At 43.7% G+C, this 22,445-nt stretch overlaps 1 protein-coding gene across 2 annotated transcripts in view; it reads left to right on the forward strand.

The window, feature by feature from the left end:
• Positions 1–807: 807 nt before the first annotated feature.
• TET1 (tet methylcytosine dioxygenase 1) overlaps positions 808–22,445 on the forward strand; it is a 79,638-nt gene continuing 58,000 nt past the window's right edge. Inside the window, exons 1-2 of one of the 2 annotated variants that reach the window (XM_026672814.2) lie at positions 808–2,810; positions 21,846–21,896. In XM_026672814.2, the coding sequence (XP_026528599.2) occupies positions 915–2,810; positions 21,846–21,896 (1,947 nt within the window). In that variant the 5' untranslated portion in view covers positions 808–914. The remainder of the gene's footprint in view (positions 2,811–21,845; positions 21,897–22,445) is intronic. The other variant, XM_087964061.1, reaches the window with a different exon arrangement.

The raw sequence follows: 22,445 nt of genomic DNA on the forward strand, positions 1-22,445 counted from the left end.
ATAACATTTTCCTTTAGCAAGGAGCTACTTCTGGATATCCATTTCTGTAAGTTCTGCAGATCTTCTGCATTGCCCTCTTGGCCTAACAAGGGAAAATAAATAGTGAGTATATGCCATTAAGCAAAGCATGTGGTGTGTAGTTGTTGGGCATAGAAGTTAGTGGTGCTTCCTACCGGCATTTCAAAACATTTTGGGGCTTCCAATTTCTTATCTCTAAAACTTGCCAAGACTGCTTTGAAAATCTTAGAGAAAGGGGATGTTGCAACTCTTCGTGTTGTTTGCTTTACTATTCAGTGCTTGTCAGTTTAAAGTGGGGGAGGAAGCTTTTCTGTTCCATTTATATTGGTGTTCAGTGGATTCAGTGCCTATCAACCTTCTGTTTTGTTTGTTCTCCAGCAGTACTTAAGATTTGGGGGAAACCCAGACCTTCCAAAAGTAAAGCATGATACACAATACTACAAACAATTAAAGCACCACCTTCAGAGGAAAGAAAAATCAGCTTCCTCCAGAGTTCGCTGCCAAAAACATGTGCCACTTTTAATATTATTCCATAGCATAGAGGTAAACAAACTGAATTATGAACAGGACAGTCTTGCTCCATTCCCCCCCCCCCCTTGCCTTAGGCAAGCTGCTAGCTATATCACTATTCCTCTTAATTCTCAGTCTGTGCAGCTTTTGATTCATCTTGCAAGTTTGATATTAAAGCTACAGAGTTATAAAAAGTGACACGAATGTTTTAAAGCTTCTGTGTGAAATCTAAATTTTTTCACAATACTTTATTGCTCTTTCTTTCTATTTCAGCTCTACTACACAGAGAATGTCCTGACAAATGTGCAGGTTTCTCCTGAAATGAAGAACATTTGCAAGACTCCATGAACTCTTAATTCCAGTGACGCATCTAGAGTTTGATAGAAATGGCCCGGGATGCCAGATCTTCACGATTAATTAAAAAAGAGGAGATAAGCAAAAAGAAACTGAGTCCTGTTAAAAAGAAATCTTGCCAAGGAATAAAAAATGCCAAGAAAGAGTCCTCAAAGAAAGAGTGTCCTACAAGCTGTAGAAAATCAATAGAAAACCAAAATGATGGCAAGAAAAAATCCCAAAGATGTAAATCTCCATTAAGTTCGCCATGCCGATTTCTCCGGAGCAGCGTAACCAAAGCCTTTTCTGGAACATCTTGGATGAACCTGGAATTAACTGATAATGTTCTCTTCCACAATCAGCCTCCTTTGAGCTACGGTGGGTTTTCCATGACTCTCCGCAGGAAACCGTTTTCCCACAGGCTGTTTCAAGCATCGACAATCACAAAAGCTAAGAAGAGCGGCCCAAGAAAAAGACAGCAAGTCAGATCAGGAATTTCCTCTGCACTAGAAAGGAAAGAAGTTGAACAGACTACAAGAGCCTTTGCACGAGATTTAAACTTGAATAGCGAATTGCCTTCTCCCAAAGGAGACAAGGCCCCATGTTCTCAGGAAACAGGCTGGTCCTCCGTAGATGATAATCAAGCCAAAAAGAGAGGGATAATGCACCCCTCGAAAATTTCTGTTTCTAATAATGGTGTGGTGGATACTTGTAATTCAGGAATACTAGAAGAAGAACACAGATGTGAAGAATTTGTTTCCAGTGAGCAGGCCCTGGAAGATTTGTTTACTAATACCTCAAATGAAATTTTGTCTGAGCCTCTTCTCCATCAATTACACCTTGACTTTGACACTACTTTAAGGGTACAGGAAGATGAATTGGGGACACCTGTAGAACCATATGCAAAGAGTAACCTGAATTTACCTCCTGTCCCCCCGGAGCATTTATGTTCACATTCCTTTTCCATGTTGAGCCTTTCCTCAGAACAAGACCTGGCGTTGCCTAATAAAAGTCCGGAGACTTCTTCTCTGGAATCTCATTCCAAAACTGAACATGATATGGTGCTACATCCCTGTGTATCTGATGCTGCCATTTTGATTACCTCTGAACTGATCTCAAAATTGCATCTGGATGACCCGTCTGCACTGCCAGAACCCCTGAACAAACCAGATGCTGAGCCTCTGATTGCAGAAGAGAAGTGTTTGCAGGGTGACTATGGACCAGAAGGTTGCTTCAAAGAACCAGGCCTTGGAGGAGAACCCCCTACACCAGAAGACCTGGCGCTGGTGCCGTGCAGCCAAACACTTGATTCTTCTTCTTCCTACTATAGCTGTGAGCCACCAAACGAGCAGTCAGTCTGTGAACAGATTTCTAGCATTTCTTTGAGTAATTTCGTCTTGGATGACCTTGAACGGACGCTTGAAAGGATTGCTGCAGAAGCATTCGGTTTCGATCCAGCCTCTGCACCCTGTAATCCAGAAAGAAACGCCACTAGTCCAGTCAGCAGGGAAGTGTCTGAAGGAAGTTTTTCCCAGTCCCCTAATGCAAGGCTGCCCTTGGCTACAGGAGAGGGGGAAGAGCCAAGGACAGCGCCACCTAGCAAGTCCGTTCTGAGGCACCCGGATCCCTTGCTACAGCTGGGAAGAGATGGAAAAATCACCAACTGTCTCCAGGATCCCAAGAAATGTGACACCAACACAGCGGTGGCATCCGAGCCCTCCCCTTTTGAATCTCCAACTGGTGGGTGCCTCGCCTCTTTGCAACCTGTGGTGGAAAAGAAAAAAAGAAGGCGCTGTGGAGTTTGTGAACCTTGCCTGCGGAAAACTAACTGTGAAGAGTGTAGCTGCTGTAGGAAACGCAAGACTAGCCACCGGATATGTAAAAAGAGAAAATGTGAAGAACTGAAGAAGCCCCCACCGTCCATTCCACCTTCAAAGCAGCCTGCAGAGGTAAACGGATTTGTTTTGATATTGCTTGAATTACTGGAATGTACGTGTCTGAAATTTGTTTGCCTTTCATGAGAAATAATGGTTGGATTTCCGATTGTATGAGGTACACTGGAATCAAACTACTTAAAGCAGGGGTGTCCAAACATGGCCACTTTAAGGCCTGTTGGACTTCAACTCCCAGAATTCCCCAGCCAGCACATGGCCAATGTTAGCAGGCATTAAGTAGAATGCATTAAGTTCACATAATTTTTGAACAGTTAAGAACAGGCGTTTCAAAAGAGGTGGTCAGTTGAATACCTTGTTATCATTCAAAATATCTTTTGGTATTTAATTGTGATTAATGTTTTGAAGGTGATGGTTAACACTCCACTCTCTTCTAGAGTAGAATAGAAAAGATGGAAGGGACCTTGGAGGTCTTCTAGTCCAGCCACCTCCCTGCTCAAGCAGGAGAACTTATACCATCTCAGACAAGTGACTGTCCAGTCTCTTCTTAAAAACCTCTAATGATGGAGCACCCACAATTTCTGGTGGCAAGCTGTTCCACTGGTTAATTGTCTTCACTGTTAGGAAGTTTCTCCTTAATTCCAAGTTGCTTCTGTCTTTGATGAGCTTCCAACCATTGTTTCTTGTCTTGCCCTCCAGTGCTTTGGAGAATGATCCCTGTTCTATTCTAATAACTGAATGTTGCTGGTTGGATTTATTTCAATATGTTAATGCATTTCCCGTATGGACCGCATTCAGAAAAACTTTTTGCCTTGATTTCAAAACTTTTCTGTTTCCTTTTACATTCTGTCTTACAACCGTTGTCTTGTAGTCTCTTAGAGCAGGGCTCCATTGTCAAATCTGTAGCTCCAGAATAACTGGAAGAATTGCCAGTTATTATGCTTCCTTTCACCGTCTATTCTGTTGGAACTGTAGGTAGTCCTCAACTTAGGACCAAAGTTGAGCCCAAAATATATGTTGCTCAGTAAGACAGTTAAGCTTTTCTTGTCATAGTTGTATGTGAATCACTGCATTTGTTAAGTTTGTGACAGGGTTGTTAAGTGAATCTGGCTTCCCCATTGAGTTCACTTGCCAGAAGGTCGCTAAAGGTGATCACATGACTCCATGTTCTGACCCAAACCTTGTTCCAAGTCAACAAACCCCCCAACAGAGATAAAAGCAAAAGCTTTTAATGCTTCTCTGCGAATTCCATTAATTCACGGCTAAAAGGCTATTAAAACTAATTGTCTCTGATAAGAATGAGCCTGGCCAAGGTTGTGCAAGGCTGCCAAGGACACTAGATAAAGTTGCCAAGAAATATTCCAAACAAAAAGTCTTCCAACACAAATCAAGATAGTCCGAACTTCCACAAGGCTTGAAGGGCAAGAACTTCTTTGCGTCCTGCAAAGAACTCTGGTCTCTCAGGCTGGCTTTTATCTAGTAAGGGAGGGGCCGTTACTTTGCAGCCTTACTCCTGAGTCGCCTGTGCTGCTGCAGCTGCTCTTTCCTACAAGCATCCCTGTGCTTACACGCCCTGGGCACAGGCTCCTCGGAGGCCTCTGCATCACTGCTGCCAGCCTCCACCATCTCCAAAGGCAGCACCCCACTCCCTGATGGTCCTGGCCCCATCCCTGCATCACACACAGGCCCCTCACCTAGTCCTCGCTCTCTCAGACCTCAGATATATCCACACCTGCTGCCGGCGAACCACAACACTCCAGGACACTACAACCTGTCATAAATATGAGTCAGTTGCCAAGTATTTGATTATCTGTCCATGGGGACCATGATGGTCATAAGTGTGAATAATAGTTATAAATCATGTTTTTCCAGTCCCTTTCATATCTTCAAATGGTTACTGAAATAACTACTTGTATGTCGTTTCTTGCCTTAGTCTAAATTTTAAATGCAACCTTTCTACTGCATTGCTACAACCAATTCAAGGGTGGGAAATCTAGAGCTTTCCAGGTGTTGCTGGACTACAACTTCAGCTTACTTGCACCATTGGCTAAGTGCAGAGATAGATCAGCACCACCTGGAAAAGACGGATGTTTCCCACCTTTGAATATTACTCCATGCTAAAAAAAAACAAAAAACCAAACCCTTGATTATTTCTGTTAATTAACAACCAGTCCTCTGGCATCGTGATAACTTAGTCACCAGAATTTTTTTTAAAAAGTAAAATAATAAAATACCATACGATTGGAAACCAGAACAAATTTATTTGGTTTTTAGTGCATCTTCATTGCTTTTTTAACGAACTCAAAACAGTGAAATATGCAAAAGACTAATAATCCTGAAAAGAGGAGAAAATATATGTAACTAGCTCGATACCCATGCTTTGCTGTGAAACTGTGTGGTCGGGCTTAGTTTTTGGGGAGGAAAATAAGGGGGAAAAAATTCTGCTTCTGCCTACCAGCATCCATCGGTATTCATCTGGCTAGCGTCCTGTCAGTGTGCGAGAGAGTTGAGAGCTGTTTGGAAACTGAAACAGTATTTGCTGTGTGAGCAAGGAGCTTGGGTGTGGCTTAGCTCAACTGTTCTGTCCTAAAGCTGCTTGGTGCTCTGAAACTGCAACTCCTCTCCTCTGCTTGCGTTTTGCATTTGGAACAGATTTCTTTTCAGGTGGGGAGGAGGAGTAGAACTCCTTAGCATCAGAGCATGTTAATAACAATATATGAAATACTAATGCTCTGTGATAGTCATTTTGAAAAAATCCTTTCTTAGTGAGCACCTAGAAACCAAGAGGAACATACGTGCCAAATTTCAAGTTTGTAGGCTTTACGGTTCTGGAGATTTTCTGACGGTGTGTGAGTGGTATTTCACTTTTATATATATAGATTTCTCTTTTTTTCCTGAAATGAATCAGTGTAATGTTGTGGTTTATCACAGTAAAAACAGCTCTCTTCAAACAGAAAGAATTTATGTACTTTGGGGCTACTCTGAGAGGGAATCAGATGTGATTCTGTGGCATATTGCAAGCCTGGGATATCTCAGAGATGTCAAGCAGAAATCCAGGCTGCCTCTGAGTTTAGCCACAGGATGGAGCTATAAGCAAATTGGCCAGACCAGCAGGAAGCATTTAGCCCAGACAATAATGTTAGAAGGGAAGCTGGTTTTAGTTTCCTTTTCTAGTTTATTTTACCCGTTGCCAAACAGAACCTTGAATTTTTCTGTTCCCTGGGGGTCAATCCTGTATATCAAAAAATGTTTCACAGCAGATCTAGGAGCCTGAAAGACTGGGAGCATCCCTGAACTTTGATGTCGTTTAAATTCAATCTGAAGTATTTTGGAGGAAAAATATGTTCCTATATTGATATTAATCTTTTCATGTCTCGGCTGAGGAACTATTTCTTCCTCCTTGCACTTGAATAGGCTATTTAGCTGACAGGAAATGTAGACTTATTCGATTTTGAGTTTCCTTCAGCATTGTAGAAGCTCTTAACGTCTTGGGCAGTATTCAAAGACCACTTGTGATAATGCAAGGCTAGGGTCTGTCAAATTGAATTGTGTGATTGTAATGGTTGATGGAAAAGAATAATCTTGCCTCTATAAAGGGTGGATCAGCTCTAGGACCATTCGTGAATGGGACTGTTATACCACTTTACATGGGTGCATTTGACATTACGATAAACCAAAAAATTTTCATTCAATCAATTTACATTGTTGCCCACATAACATATGACTGAGAATAGTGTACACCTTAAAACAACATATTTATTTATTTTAGATAATTTATATAAATTTATATTATTTATATTATCTATATTATAATGGGATAGTATCAAGATCACATGAAGGGTTAGTACTGATTTATACTATGTACTTTGGTAAGACAGCACCTGGAGTACTATGTCCAGTTTTGGTCATGACGAAAGGAAAAAAGATGTTGAGACTGCAGAAAGAGTGCAGAGAACAATTAATTGGTGAATGGCTTGCCTTCAGACCTTGTGGATGCTTCATCACTGGAGGCTTTTAAGAAGCGACTGGACAGCCACTTGTCTGGAATGGTATAGGGCCGTGATGGTGAACCGGTGGCACGCAGAGCCATTTGTGCGGGCATGCAAGCGCCAGCCAAACTTGCCTGCACTGCACATGTGTACACTTCCCAGCTGATTTTTGGTTCATTTGAGGCTGTTTTCGCCCTCCCAGAGGCTCAAAGGAAGCCTCTGAAGCCTCGGGAGGCCGAAAAACAGGCCTTCTGGAAATACCGGAAGTGCCGAAACGGGCCTGTTTTCAGCTTCCCGAGGCCCCAAAGGCTTCCCTCGAGCCTCCAGGAGGGCAAAAACGGCCTCAAACGGGCTGAAAATCAGCTGAGAAAGCACACTCATGTGCAGTGCAGGTAAGGGGATGAGGCAGAGGTGTTGCGTGCGCATGTGCGGGGGGGCGGGGCATATTGCATTGTGGGTGCTGGCACGCATGTGCATGCTTTGGTCACACCACAACAAAAAGGTTCACCATCACTGGTATAGGGGCTCCTTGCTTGAGCAGGGGGCTGGACTAGAAGACCTCCAAGGTCCCTTCCAACTCTTACATAGTTACTGTTAAAATATCATAAACTATAATAAGACAAAAAGACAATTTCACCAGAGCCAATTCAGCTACACCACAGCCAATTCCGCAAACAATCAATCTGGATAGATTTACAAGACTCCAAATCTTACGAGTGCTGTAGCTGCTACCTCCTGTTATATTTTGTTACATAAGATTATAATTTCAATTATTTTTCCTGATTGGGATTGCAAAGTACAGTTGTTCTAAAACACAATATATCCTTGAAGAACTTCAGGGGTCACCTGCAAAGGTGCCAATTGGACCAGGCCAAAAATACAATAAAATATGGCCAGTATTCAAAGCATACTGTGACAGAGATTTGAGTCCAAATGATTTATATATGTTGCCTTATTACAGTCCCTAATGAAAATAGACAGATGCCTAAAGAAAGACACTGGAAACCATGGAGGATGGTTTTAATGGTGGAACTGGACCACATGGTTTATGTTCCTGGACAAAAATGAGCACAGGTGTGAGAGAGGGAGAAAGATTTATACTCTCTGTTGGGCTTTGAACTTACTTCCTGTTCCTGTGGCAAGAAATGTATCCTGATTGGTTGTCAGACTCCCCCTGGGTAGCTTGGTTGAATCTTGCTGGGTGATGCAAGCTTCCCAGGTACCATGTGGTGAGATGGGTAGAGGGCTAATCCTATCATGTCCTGAACCCATCACCCTGGAGCTGGGTGGAGGGGGCAGGGAGCTGCTTTGTCTTTCAAAACATGTTTCTCCTTTTCTCATCCAGGGAAATATTATATTCTGCCTTTTTAATATTTCCTAGAATATTTCATTCTTCTAGGAGAGGGGTGGGTGCTAACTTTCTATAGTATCACTTTTAATTTTAAAAGGGGTTTTGGATTCTTATCTACTTTCAGAGAGGCAGCTTCTTTTTCCTAGCTAATTTTATGAGCTGATGCACCTTAAAGATTTATAAATTCTGCATCTTCCAGAAATCTTGTCCACACCATCCAGTATGCCTAGTTGCTCACTCACATCCTATTTTCTTGAGGTGCAAAACTTTTATTGAAGCCAAGGGAATGAAGTAATACACATTTAGGATTGACCAATCTGAGAAGCAGAGTATAAGAGTGGCATGCACACTTTCTGTGGTTCAGTCTTGCTGTCTGCCCTAAATTGTACGCCAGTCCCTTGAAGTAGCTTGTGAATGGTTGCCCTTATCTTTCCTAATATCCTGAGTGTTGTAAATAAGCTGTTGTCAAATTGCAGTTGTAATACAGGTGTATTAAGATGCAGGATTTGAGAGTAAAATGATGAGCAATGTATTGGTTAATCCTTTTTTCTTAATTCAATATTAAGGCCAGGAATTATATATCATGCATTTTTACTCGAATTTGAAAATAGACATACATGAACATTCCGTTCTCTATACTTTCAGATGCTTTAAAACTTGGTGTAGAATTAATGCTAATTTTATTACCGAATGAAATCTCAAGATAAGTTGTAGACATTATAAAATACAAAAATTAATGCAGTATTTTCAACAGAGTAAAACTGAATCAAGTCCAGGCAAGCTCATCTTGCTGAAAATGTAGTTTACGTTGCCTTACATTCAAGAGTCTGATATTAAATATATAGGATACTCACTCACATTAGATTGGTGTTTTTTTAGGCTTGGCTTCTTGAAGATTTGTGGGCTTCAGCTCCCAGAATTCCCTAGCCAGCATGTTGGCTAAGGAATTCTGGGAGTTGAAGTCCACACATCTTCAAGTTGTCAAGGTTAAGAAACACTGCATTAGATTGTTTTATCAAATGTGTTAACAAGCTAGAACAAGCTATACTTGTAAGACATATTGTATTATAAGCTAAAACAATGTTCTGGTTACTCAGGTAACCAGGAGTATGTGGTTTAGGTGCTAAATTAGGGATCTAGACAGGAAAAAAATACCAACAGGAAAAACATTTATAAAGATTGAAAGTGCAAGAATAGGAGAAATGGCTTCACTTCAGTCAAGCATTAAATTCTTAACCACAGAGGAGTGGGAAGAAACATGCATTGCATCCTTGTAACAATATCCTTATAACAGTGCCATGAACCCGATGACTCTAATCTACTTTTTCCATATTTCTTGATTGCCTGAAAACTCCCAAACTAAGATAAGAACACAATAAATTATCTCCTTCCCCTCTTATTGTTTTCATTATTATAGAGATTGATCTTGCTTTTTTATATCCTTCACATTTTGTTTATATTAACCACCAATTTTCTGTAACCCATTATCAATAATATATCCCATGACGTGCCATAACTCTCTATGTATTGGGGAACTGATTATTTTGAACTGATTTAAAATTATCCACAGGGATTAAGGATCCCAGACTCACATGGAAGAACATTAACTACATAAAACCATAGAACATTAACCACATAAAACCATACACAGCTAGATGCTGGTCACTGTAATGTTAGTTGCCTCACAGTGAAGGATTATATTTGGGCACACTTCACACTGCTTGTAAAACAATGCCTAGAATTTCAGTATTTTCAAGAGAAGGATACAGCAGCTATATGATCCTAAACACTCTCAGATAAAAGCTGTGCAACTAAATCTCTGCCAAGAAAACATTTTAAGGACAGTTGGTATAAATAGTGCCTCTCCAGAATAAAGGCAAGATCATGGAGCTATGTCTGATTGGGGGCATTTTGGACAGTATAATATTAATGGGCCCAACGCTTACCATAGGACTGATCTTTTGAGAGCAGGCAACAGAATTTCCCTTTTAATGTGTGCCAGTGTGCTCACAGTAAAAAATGACAATAAAGATCATCTTATCTACTATCACCAATATTTAAGATTTTAACTTGCTCTATCAGGTGTCCCTTGAGCTGCCAAGCAAACAGAAGGATCCTAGTTTTGGAATAATTGATCTTTAATCTTGACAGCATTCAGCCAACTTGCAAAGAGTTCCTTTTAAATCAATGGATGTATAAGACAACAGTACTATGTTATTCTCATCCACGCTGCAATGAGAGTCCAAGAATGGGATATGACTCCTCCCTCTGATGTCATAGAGCTGACTCTGCCACTATAAAAAGCCGGCCCCTAGCTGGCTCGCCATCTTTTTGACTCAGCTTCTTATCTTTGAGTCTTGTCTCTGGAAGGAGTCTTATTGAGCTAAAAAGAGAGTTTAGCAAATAGTGATTTCTGTAGCAAGGTTTCTAGTCTTCTTACTGCTCCCGGGGCTCCGGTCGAGATTTAACACCAGGAGAGCGGGGATTGCGGACTCGGGGAGCATTCTGCAGAGTCTCCCACGCAGTCCCAAAGATTGTGGAGACTTGCCGTTCTGCTGCTAATCTAGCTGCTTTGCAGCTGATTCCGAAGCTCAGTTCTGCCACTTCGCGGCTGTTCCTGGCTATTGCTGATTGCTCGGGGCCTGGTAAGCGCCTAAGGGGCGAAGGAGGAAGTGAGGCCATCCCAGGGCTACCTCACGTGGTGGGCGGGCATTTTGAAAGTCAGGTGGCCATTTTGTTGTTTTTTTTAAAAAAGCGAAGCCTCACAGCTTCCACAGCTCACCTGGCCCACGCTACAGACAGTACTACCACAGGGGAAGCTCATCTCTTATCCCTGCCCTGTTTGCGGAATGGAGAGGGAAGTCACCCAGTCAGATCCCAAGGGCCTGGAAGAAGCCCAAGATTCTCAAGCCCCTATGGGGAAGAAAAGAAGACAAAGAGGCCATTCTGCAAATAGAGATGCTGCAGCTAAGATCAGGGTCAAGGCCCTGACACCCAAAAAGACTTCCAAATCGGAGCTCAGGGCTGAGAAGAGAAGGCATGCTGCTTTGGAAAAGCAGTTTGCAAAGACTTTGGCACAGATGAGGGACCAGATCCAGCAGGCTTCTCAGTCAGGGGAGGTGCAGATTTGCCCAGAGGTTTCTATAAGGTGGGCGGGAAATGCTCCCAGCTCTGCTAGCCACCTTTTAGCTTGGTCTCCAGAGAGGGTGGAAGAAGAGCTTTTACCTCAGGATTTAAGCAGATCAGGGCCCTCCTCTAGACAGGCAATCTGGGGCTCTGGTTCCTCTTTCCCCATAGGTCAAATGATTCAAGGGGACCATAGGCCTAGGCCTGAGGCAACGTACATTCTCACTGCTGTGGACTTGCATCCAGTCGACCCCCTCCCCAGGGAACAGGCCTGATGACATCAGAGAAATAGTCTCAGTGGTCATAAGGCAGGGCCTGGCTGAGGGATTTCAAGAACTCCTTCGCCCACTGGGGGGGCAGTTCTTGTTCCCTAATTTGTCCCAAGGGGTCTCTTCATCCCACAAATGCCTTCCCAGACAACAGTTCAGTTTCCAGCCTATCCTATCAGATTGGGGCAAGGATGAGGAGAGGGATTATACTAACCCTTCTAAACACAGTCGCTCCTCTCATTCTGAGGAGGAGGAAGGTGAGATCAGAGATCCTAATATGTCAGAGGAGGAAGAATTTAGATCTGATCAACCTCCCCCAGCAGTGGTCTTTAAACCTTCCTTATTTAAATCGCTCCTGCACAAAGCTTTGGTCACGGACCAGCTAACCCTTGAAGAGGTGGCTTCAGAACCACAGGTGGCCTCTTCTAGCCACAGTGTCTCTCTATTCTCCAAGCCAGTGGTCCATAAAGAGGTACTCCCTTCTCCACTGCCACATTTAATGCAGTCAAATTCTCGTCTAGAGCCATAGCATCTCACGTATCAGCACGGAGACTGCTATGGCTCAGACATTGGCAGGCAGATACCAAGGATAAATGCAAGCTGGCATCAGCCCCAATATCGGGGGATAAATAATTTGGCAGTGTCTTGGAGCCCCTGCTTATTGAGAATAGAAACAAGAAAAAAGTGCTTCCCCCTCTTTTTCGGAGGTCTGAAAACAGATGCCCCAGTTGTTTAGAAGAGGTTCCTTTCGGACCTACTATCAAGGCCCATACGTTCCCAGATCGCAAAGAACATCAGGCTACAGACCCAGTTTTAGACAGGATAGGTCGGAATCTTCCGACAGAGGTCAGCGGGGAGGCCAAAACAGAAGAAATCCCAGAGGTACCGGAGGGTGATTTTTTCGTCGCTTTAAGTGAGTCCTTGACAGCAGCTCCCATTGGAGGGCGGCTAAAATTGTTTGCTGATCAATGGGACAGCTCCACCTCTGATGCGTGGGTCAGGGACTCTGTTAGGTTTGGTTTGGCGCTAGAGTTTCAATCCTTCCCTCCGAAGTTTTTCATTAGGCGCCCTAGGTCCACGGACCCCATTAAGAGAGTGTTGATGCAGGAGGCTATCAATCATCTTCTGCATATTCGGACCATTAGAGAGGTCCCATCTGAACAACGGGGTCAAGGCTGTTGCTCTCTATTGTTTGTGGTCCCAAAGAGTTCGAGGGGCTGGAGGGCAATTCTGGACCTCAAACGTCTGAACAGATCATTGGTTTATCGAAAATTCAAAATGACTACTCTCCAGTCCATTCTGCTCAGCATCAGAGAGAACGATGTCCTGACCTCTATAGATCTGACAGAGGCTTATCTACATATGCCAATTAGACCTGCTCACTACAAATACCTTAGACTTTGCTATTGTGATCGCCACTATGAATATATCGCCCTACCATTCGGTCTGGCTTTGGCCCCTAGGACTTTTACCAAGGTCCTAGCAGCTTTGGCTGCCTCCCTCAGGATCAAATCTATTCATTTACAATGTTATCTGGATGATATTTTAATTTTGTCATCTTCCAGACATCAAGCAAATTTGGATACCAAGATTACTCTGGAGACCCTTCAAGGTCACGGCTTTTCCATAAATTGGGATAAAAGCCATTTGATCCCTTCAACTAGGTTAGTTCATTTTGGGGCAGTGATAGATACCGTGGAGGGCAAGGTTTTTCTTTCTCAGGACAGGTTGAATACTATCCAGTCTTTGGCCAGAGAGATCAGAGTCTTAAAGAGGGTTTCCCTGGCAGTTCTGTCTCAACTGTTAGGGAAACTGATTTCTTGTATTTCCATTGTGCCTTGGGCTCGATTCCATTCTAGAGATCTGCAATGGTTCCTGCTACCTTTCCAACGATCCGGAAGAGCCACTTCCAACGTCCGGATAAAGGTACCACACAGTGTTCTCCGATCACTCCGCTGGTGGTCGGAAAACACGATAAACAAGGGGTGTCATTTCAAGGAACCTTGCAGGGCAACTATCACAACCGATGCCAGCCTGATAGGATGGGGAGCTCACTTCCAATCCCACACTGCACAGGGAAGTTGGACTATTTCCGAACAATCACAAAGCATCAACCTGTTGGAGCTGCGAGCAGTTCATCTGGCGTTACGCAGTTTTCTACCCCTTTTCCAATCACGCCACGTTCTGATCTTGACAGACAATATCACAACCAAGGCCCACGTAAACAGACGGGGTACCCACTCCAAACTTCTGATGCTGGAGACGGCCAGGTTGTTCAAGTGGGCCGAGGCCAATCTGTTGTCGCTCAAGGCAGAGCACATAGCAGGGGCCTTAAACACACAAGCGGACTGGTTCAGCAGGGCCTCGATAGATCAGGCAGAGTGGCGCCTACACCCGTCTCTCTTCCAGGAAGCAGTGCGGAGGTTTGGGCAACCGGTGATCGATCTATTTGCCTCTCCCCTCAACGCCCAATTGCCCCGGTATATTTCAAGGTACCCGACTCAGGGGGCGGAGGCTGTCAATGCTCTGCGATGTCAGTGGCCTCCCGGACTTCTATATGCATTTCCTCCACTCCCTGTAATACCCAGGTTGATCCAGAAGTTATTGGAGGAATGAGCGGAACTGATATTAGTCGCCCCTTACTGGCCCAGGTGAACGTGGTTCACGGACTTACAGGACCTGTCGAGAGAACAACCTTGGAAAATTCCACCGTCGAGGGTTTCTCTCTCGCAAGGGCCGGTACTTCACCCGGACCCACAATGGCTCAGCCTAGCCGTATGGAGGTTGAGCGGAACCGTTTAAGGACCCAACAGATTTCAGAGGATGCCATTGCCACCATACAAGCATCCAGACGGTCCTCTACAAATCGTATATACGAGGCCACGTGGTCCGCTTTCTGTCGCTGGTGCCGGGGGCCTAAGATCGACCCAACTGCCCCATCAATAGGACAATTATTGGACTTTTTACAGGAGGGGTTGACCAAGGGCCTATCTCCAAATACTTTACGCAGACAGTTGGCAGCCTTAGCCTTGGTGATATCCTGGGGTGATCTTCATTCCATAGCGCACCATCCACATGTCCGCAGCTTTCTTAAGGGTGCTGCAAACTTACGACCTCCTGTAATTCACCGCTATCCCACTTGGGAGCTCAACAAGGTGTTAACTGCACTTACAACTGGCCCGTTCGAGCCTTTAAGAACCGCTAGTCTCAAATTCCTGACATATAAGGTGGTCTTCTTAATTGCGATCACATCAGCAAGGAGGATTTCCGAGTTGGCAGCATTGTCGATGAGAAAGGACCTGTGCGTGTTTCATGCGGACAGAGTGGTTCTCAGATTGGATCCATCATTCATCCCTAAAGTAAATCCAGCCTTCCACAGAGCGCAGGAGTTGGTGCTTCCAAATTTTTGTCCGAAACCATCTCATAGACTGGAGCATCAATGGCATCGATTTGATGTTCGAAGGGCGTTAAGCATCTATCTAGACCGCACGGTGGCATTTCGAAAATCTGAGGCTCTATTCCTATCCTTCAACCCATCCACTTTAGGACACAGGGTGTCGTCGACGACCATTGGTAGATGGTTGAGAACCACCATAGCTAAAAGTTACGAATGCCAGTCCATCTCAGTTCCTAAGGGCATTACAGCCCACTCGACAAGGAGTGCGGCAACATCAGCAGCATGGGCCACTCGGGCTTCCATAGACGAAATCTGCAGAGCGGCAACTTGGGCTTCACCATCACCCTTTGTCAGAAATTATAAAATTGATGTCTACGCCTCAGCGGATGCTTCATTTGACAGAAGAGTCCTGCAGAGGGTCCACAGAGTTTAGGAATGGATTTCAATCCAGACAGAGTCCCTCCCTAAGGACACGCCAAGCTTTGGTATGTCCCACTTCTGGATGCTCTGAGCAGCTCATGGGAGAAAGGGCGTTGGTACTTACCTGATACACCCGTTCTCTGTGAGCTGTAAAGAGCAGCCAGCCCCACCCATTTCTTTCCGTCTGGTGGGGTTCCGTTCTGGTCAGGGATCTAGATTAGGTGATGAGTTCCAGACTTTGGCACTCAGTCTTCGCAAAACTGGGGGACGCTGAGGAGGTGTCCCGTGGAGGAGGAGGAGGAGCGTCCCGGAGTTTTAAGCCCAGCCTTTCCAGAAGAGACTGAAGGACCTCTCCACTTCTGGATGCTCTTCACAGCTCACAGAGAACAGGCGTATCAGGTAAGTACCAACGCCCTATCTCTGAGGGATAACAGAGAAGAAGGCTTAGCTCCAAAGATCAAAAACCAACCATAGATGGGGGACCATAAACTAGGGCTCCTCAACAAGTTTTTAACATGGCTGCACTACAACTCCCAGAATTTCCCAGGCATTAGGTAGGGAATTCTGAGAGTTAAAAGTCCACCCATTTAAACTTGCTTATGTTGAGAAATACTGCCATAAAACATTCACAACTACATGTATTATCTGTTCTTATATGAGCTATGGTGGTGCAGTGATTAGATGCACTATTGCAAACTAATTCAGCTCACTGCCAGCTCAACCTCCACTAACTCAAGGTTGACTCAGTCCTCCATCCTTCAGGTCAGTAAAATAAGGAGCCAGGCTGTTGGGGGTAAACCGCTTACAGAGGGTTGTAAACCGCTTACAGAGGGTTGAAAAGCACTGTGAAGTGGTATATAAGTCTAAGGGTTATTGCTTATTTGGGTTTGACTATTTAACAAATCTCTGCCCAAGTGGCTAAAAAAGAATGATGGCAGTTTAAAATGGGAAGCAATGAAAACAAGGAATTAAAGTGACTCCTAACAGGATCCTGTTCAAGAAAAGGAGGAATTTTAGCATCTCTGCCTGTCTTTTTCCAGGTTTCTTTGATTTCTCTTGATCTCATTGTAGAGTGAGGTTTTGCTTCTTCATACACTATCTTTTCCTTCTAATAAACAGCCTCCTCTTCTTTTAACTTCTTTCTGGTGTTTTGTTTTAAGATTCATTTTCTTGGGCATTTTGATACGGAGAAAAGAATTTTGCAACTTGAATATACAGTACTGTTTAATTTAATACTGTTTCCTTTTCTTTTAATTGCATCAAGAATGTACTTTGTTCAGTCTAATTCTGTTGATAAAATTATTACCCGTGCTTGGCTTTTAAGGCCATTGAAATAAACTGAAAAGGCCCATTCAGGATAAAAATACTGTACTTACCTCTGGATCCTCATTATCAAGAATGCCACGTGTAGTTATGAAATTGTTAATATTTAATTTTCATATCACTGTGTTTGCAGTTTGGTATAGTAGTTAAGGCATCAGGCTAGAAACTGGGAGATCATGAATTTTTTTGGCTTAGAGAATTTGTAGACTGAAGCAATTCTTAAAAATTATAAATACATTTTTAAAAAACCTTGAAAGTCACACTCTCACTGCAACCCTGGGACAGCTTGAAATTCTGTGCAGAAAGGTTTGGGCTGCCTTTGGCCGCCCTAATTTGCACATTAGTTGATACTTTACACTTGAATGAACAATGTGTGTCAAAACCTCAAGGCTTCCAGTGTGATTTGTCAAATTAGATTAACCGTGCAGTCCGACACAACTTGAAAATAAGCTTCATTGTCTTCAGTGCTGCTTTTTACCATGCAAGTTTTTCTAGGTTTTTTTTTTCATGCTAAGAGCAGATTCAAGGGTGAGAATTGGAGTCATCTAGTATGACTCTTTACCCTTCTCTCTCCATCCTCAAATATTTTGGTTTCCTAAATAGGCTCCACCTGCATTTGAAGGCTTTGGAAGAAAACCAACCTGGTTTTGTTCACTGTCAGATGAAATTCCATCAATTGGTATTGACTTTCCCCCTAACACTGTAATCCTTTACACCAGGGGTCTCCAATGTTTCTGGGAATTGAAGTCTGCCAGGCTTAAAGTTGCCAAGGTTGGAAACCCCTACTTTATATGGTTGAAAACAAATTCCCTTAAAGAAAGGCCTGATGATTAAGAAAGTATGCATACGATTGGGTTGCATAAATTTTCAGTTTTGTCACAGCAAAAACAAAGAAACAAAAATGTTACATTATGCCTTCTTTCTTTTCTTTCTTCTTACAAAAACTTGGGTGTTTTTTTTTTTTTTGAGGGGGTGGGTTATAAATCTTAAGGCAGCCAAGCAATTTACAATATTTTAGGTTGTAAAACTAAATCAGCGATTTTTGATGCCAGCAATGCTAGATTCTTTATGGATCATCACAGAGATTTGGGAATAGGAGGTGCTGGTTTGACATTCAAGGTAGACTTCCAAGTGATGTCATTTTGAGAGAGTTCTTCAAAATGGTATCCCTGAAGGCTCAATTTTGTCTCTAGGAGCTTACAGTGCTTACATAAAATTGGGAAATCATTAAGAGATCTGAAGCTGGATGATGATAGATTTAATGTTAGTTAAGTCTGGGCCTCTCTTGAATGTCTGCCTGCAGGATAATTTTGTAAAGTGAGATTGAATTTAGATAATACTAGACAACCTGTGACTCATCAGGTCATTATTTCGGAGTGATTTCCTTACCAGATTCCTCAATGTCTTCAACAATGGCAATGCATCCAGTGTGCTTCCTTCACTGGAACAGTTTTTTTTTTAAATCCAAGGACATATTCAGAGTGACATCTGCCTTGAAAATAGCCCATGTTCAACTATACAGCAAACTCAGGAGTTGACCACAGGAAATGTCTCATAACATTTTGTATAAAATGTCTTAATGATATTTTTTGTCATAAAACATTTCATAAAGTGTCAAATTTCAATTCCACAAGAATCATGGGTCCTGTATTTTGGATGGATTCTGTAAGTTAGCCCATTTGAGGTATCTTGATTCAAAAAAATTAATATAGTCCTTACATTCACACAACATTTACTGAGATAATTTGAGGAGCCTTCTCTGTAGCCTTCCAGGCCTGTGAATGTTCTCCCTTCTATTGGCTCCTTACTATTCTTATGAAAAAAAAAAATTGAAAAAAAATGGTGAAAGAGGGTTTTCATATGCCAGTATTTAACTACAGTTCTATGTTTTTATTGTAAACTGTTAAGTCACTTTGGTAATTGGGGACTAATGAGCCTAATATCCAATGTGTGCATGCGTATGTGTTGAATGTGTGTGAGAGAGACATATGTATATTTATTTGCAGCAAAATGTACTTAAGCACTTGTTTCATGTTTCTGTGTACATGCTTTTGCCAACATGCAAATGCTTTTGGTTGAGGAAGAACATAATTTATGAAGTGCCTTTTTTGCTTTATAAAAAATATTCAAACAATTCACCAGATGTCACAAACTGCCAGGCTTTCTGCAGACTGATTTAAAATGCCTCGTAGTCCACTCGCCAACAGAATAAGATAATCTTGCAACATGCAGTCGAGTATGCATCCTTATTCTTTCTGAATAAATATTAATATTTGATTCTCTGTAGCTATTGCTACAAACAACAAATATTATTTTGAAGTTTGTATCGACTATCTGTTTTAGCACTTTACCTCAGGGCTGTCAAACTCCCAGCCCAGGGGCTGGATGTGTCACGTACTGCCCAAGCTCACGCCTGGTTTAGAGAAGGGGAAAAAGTCCTGATACACCACATGAAGCCACTCTGACTATGTGAATTTGACACCCCTGTGATACTAATCTGACTTGTTAAGACTTGGCAGGTTTTACCTTTGGTTGTGCTCCCAATGGAACAGCCATAAATTTGTCATGGTTCTTAAGTCACTTTCAGTGTCAGCCATTAACTAGCAATCTTTGCCATGATTGTGCATTCGTGTTTTAAAGAGGATGGGAAATGGCCATTAAAAATCATGTGGTTATTGAAGGTAGTGCTGCTCTACAAGCACTTGGAAGGCAGAATCACCTCCCACCCAACTGTAATGTCTGTTATATCTCTTGCAAGAGTACAAGAGTTGAAATACGAGGTAAAAACAGTAGAGCAACCCTGTTTTGCAGCCAACTCCTTTTTTCCCCAGTTTCTTTATTTAGAATCCCAAAGGAGAGGTTAATAATATGTTTACCTTCCCATTGAGGTTTGCATAATGCATACAGCCATTGTTCAGGTAAGATAATTTACAATAGATCAGGGATGGAAATCATAATTGAGGGGTTTGCTGTGGTCTTGATTTAAGCTACTGTTAAAGCTTGGATTTCACACTAAGCACATTTTGCCATGATTTAAAGCAGTGGTTAATATGAACCCAATCATAGTATCATAAGCCACAGATTATAGTTTAGTGTGCTATATGAATAGAGCCAGTTGTACTTGATTCAATAAGCCATCGCTTTGAGTTGTATTAAACAGTCCAAGATTGATATGCTTGTTTGTCTAATAAGCTTGAAAAGACCAGATTCAGGGACCTGCAATTACGGAAGTTGTCTTACAGAATGTATTCTTGAAATGATTTATCAATGCCACTTTAGATAAGAGACTATAAATATTTATGCAGTTGGTTTGCACAAAACATTAAAAAAAAAAAAAGCCACCAGATTAGTCTGGACTGCACAACACATTAGGCTAAAATGTAAATAGCCGATATGTGACTGTATGCGAGTGCCTCCTCTGACCTTGGGTGTGATAAGATTAGTTACCTTCGGTTGCAATGGGTTGGGAAGAGCAGCCTTATTTGAAAGGGACCACAATGGCAAAAGGCGATCTAATGTAGACATTCTGTTTAAACCACAAAAATTTTGGAAGTTAATTGAACTGATGATCGTTCACCCTTTTCCAGAGCTTGGCTAATAAATCCCATGTTCGGCATGAAGTCTTTATTCCAAGCCCTCACTTTTTATTCCTTTGCAAGAGTTTGTCGTAGGCGGAGAATGGGTTGCAAATGAAATTGTACTGCACACCCGTATTCGAAAAACCACAACGTGTAGCAACTAGATAACAAAGAGGTCTCTTCTCTGGAGCCTGCTGCCTAAATGGCCGACCCCGCCGTCTTGGGTCGCGTTTCGAGGCTGGCTGTGTGACAAACACAGTGAGTCACAAAGTAGCCCCGCGGCAGTTCAGCCTCGCCGGTTTACGCCAACCCGGGCGGTGCGCTTCAAACTCCCTCCTCTCAGGGAGAAAGGCAGGCCAGCAAAGTGAGTCCGTCCATTCAACCCCGTATCCAGGTAAACGTCAGCTGAGAACCCGGGGCCGCTGGGGAAACCTGTTGAGCCCTCAAGAGGAGGCCGCCTCTCTCCACCCTGCTCTCCCCGGGGCGCCGCCGCGCTCTTCGTTAACCTCGAGGCGCGCCCCCCCCTCCCCGGAGGGAGCGCCTCCTGCCTGCCTGCCAGGAGCCCCCGCCCCGTCCCCATACCCCCCGGTACTGTCCTCGGCTCACCCGCGCCGGAAACAGGACGGCGGTGCAGCCCTCGCCTTATAAAGGCAAAATGCGCCCGGGGGAGGAGGAGGAGGAGGAGGGGGCCACCCGAGCCTCTCGTCGGAGCATCGCCCCCGCTGCGCCTTGCGCCGGTGCAGCCAAAGACGGGGCTTCTTGCTCTGCTGCCTCGCAACACTTTCCATTTTAAAAAAGAGAGAGAGAGAGAGAGAGAAAAAAACACGCAGCAAAACACTTCGCTTCCGCCTCGTCTGCTTACAACCCCCACCCCCTCCTTGATTTCCCTCTGGTCGGATCCGCAGGCGAGGGGAGTCCATGTCGTTGCTTGCGCCCGCCCTGCCGTTCCCTTCCTTGGCTGCGCGCAAAGCCCACCTAGGAGCCCCCTTTGTTTGGGGGAGCCGAGCCCGAGCGCTTTGGACACACAGCGGGCTTGCTTCGCTTTGTCATTGGCTCGGCCTTTTCTGGAGGTCCCTTTCCCACCCTCACCCCCCTCTCCCTTTTTCTCATCCGTGTGCATTTGTGTGTGTGTGTGTGTGCGTGCGTAGTAATAATCGCGAGGCATGCCTAGCACGTCCCTAGCGTTGGCAGGCAGGTTTTGCTGCGCTCTCCGAGCGGCCGCCGCTGCCGCTGTGGCTGTGAAGCACCATGAGCATAATTTTGCCAAAGCGCGCTGAAGAAGTGCACACTCCTCACAGGGCTTTTCTGCAGAAGGAAGCAAGATGGCTGCTACCCTGTGGCTTTTCGCTGTGAAGAATGCCGAGCCTTCCTCAGCCCCGACTTTTGAGCTGGGGGAAAGGTGGTTTGTTTATTTGGGGGTTTCCCCCCCCCCCTCACCTCTTTCCTGGTTAACCCTCTTTTCCCCGTGGTGGTGTTGCGGCTGACTTGCTCCTCGGTCCCCGTTTTAAGTCGCGGGAGAAGTCCTTTTGCGTGGTGGTGGTGCCCTGTGAAGTCTTCCGAGAAAGGGGAAAACTGGTTTTTGTTTACTTGACTGGCTTATTCACCCGGGTTTATTTTGCCGTTTGATGTCTTTCTTTAGGTGCTAACTGAAAACAAAAGGCCTCAGAGAAGGAAGCGAAGAGTTCCAAAGGTAAAAAAAAAAAAACAACCTAAAAAACAAACAAACCCACCCCTATTGCTTGTTTTATTAATTGCATTTTTAGAGAAACTGGTCTGGCTCTTAGGATGGAATGAGAAAAGGGGCATGACTCCCCAGATGTTGGTATTTTTAGCTAAATGTAAAAAGCTCACAATGTTTCTCTGTTTCCCTGGGATATGGAACACGGACACTGAATGCACAAGCTGCCAGTTAAAAATCAAGCTGTTCTTGATATTCCTTCTTGTTCTATAAAGGCTGCAGTGGTAAAGATGATTATGATGGAGTAAGCCCTGCTGAATTAATTCAGAATGACTGCTGAAGTAAATATGCTCAGGGGCAGCCCTGGAAATGATGCCTCTGTCCCAAAAAACGACCTTCTTTCCAGGCTTGCACCTATTTTATACCGAATGTTGAAATAATTGTGCTAATGTTCATTTTACTTATGTTCATTAAAATCAATTGTCCCTTCCGTAAAGTTGACACGTTTCGGACAATTGGGGTCTGAAACTGGTAAGTTATCTTAAAGGGCATGTTCTTCAA

Source organism: Notechis scutatus, chromosome 4, assembly GCF_049901735.1.
Source record: "Notechis scutatus isolate UNSWTSFEM ecotype Mainland chromosome 4, rNotScu1.2, whole genome shotgun sequence".
In the NCBI taxonomy this organism is placed as follows: domain Eukaryota; kingdom Metazoa; phylum Chordata; class Lepidosauria; order Squamata; family Elapidae; genus Notechis; species Notechis scutatus.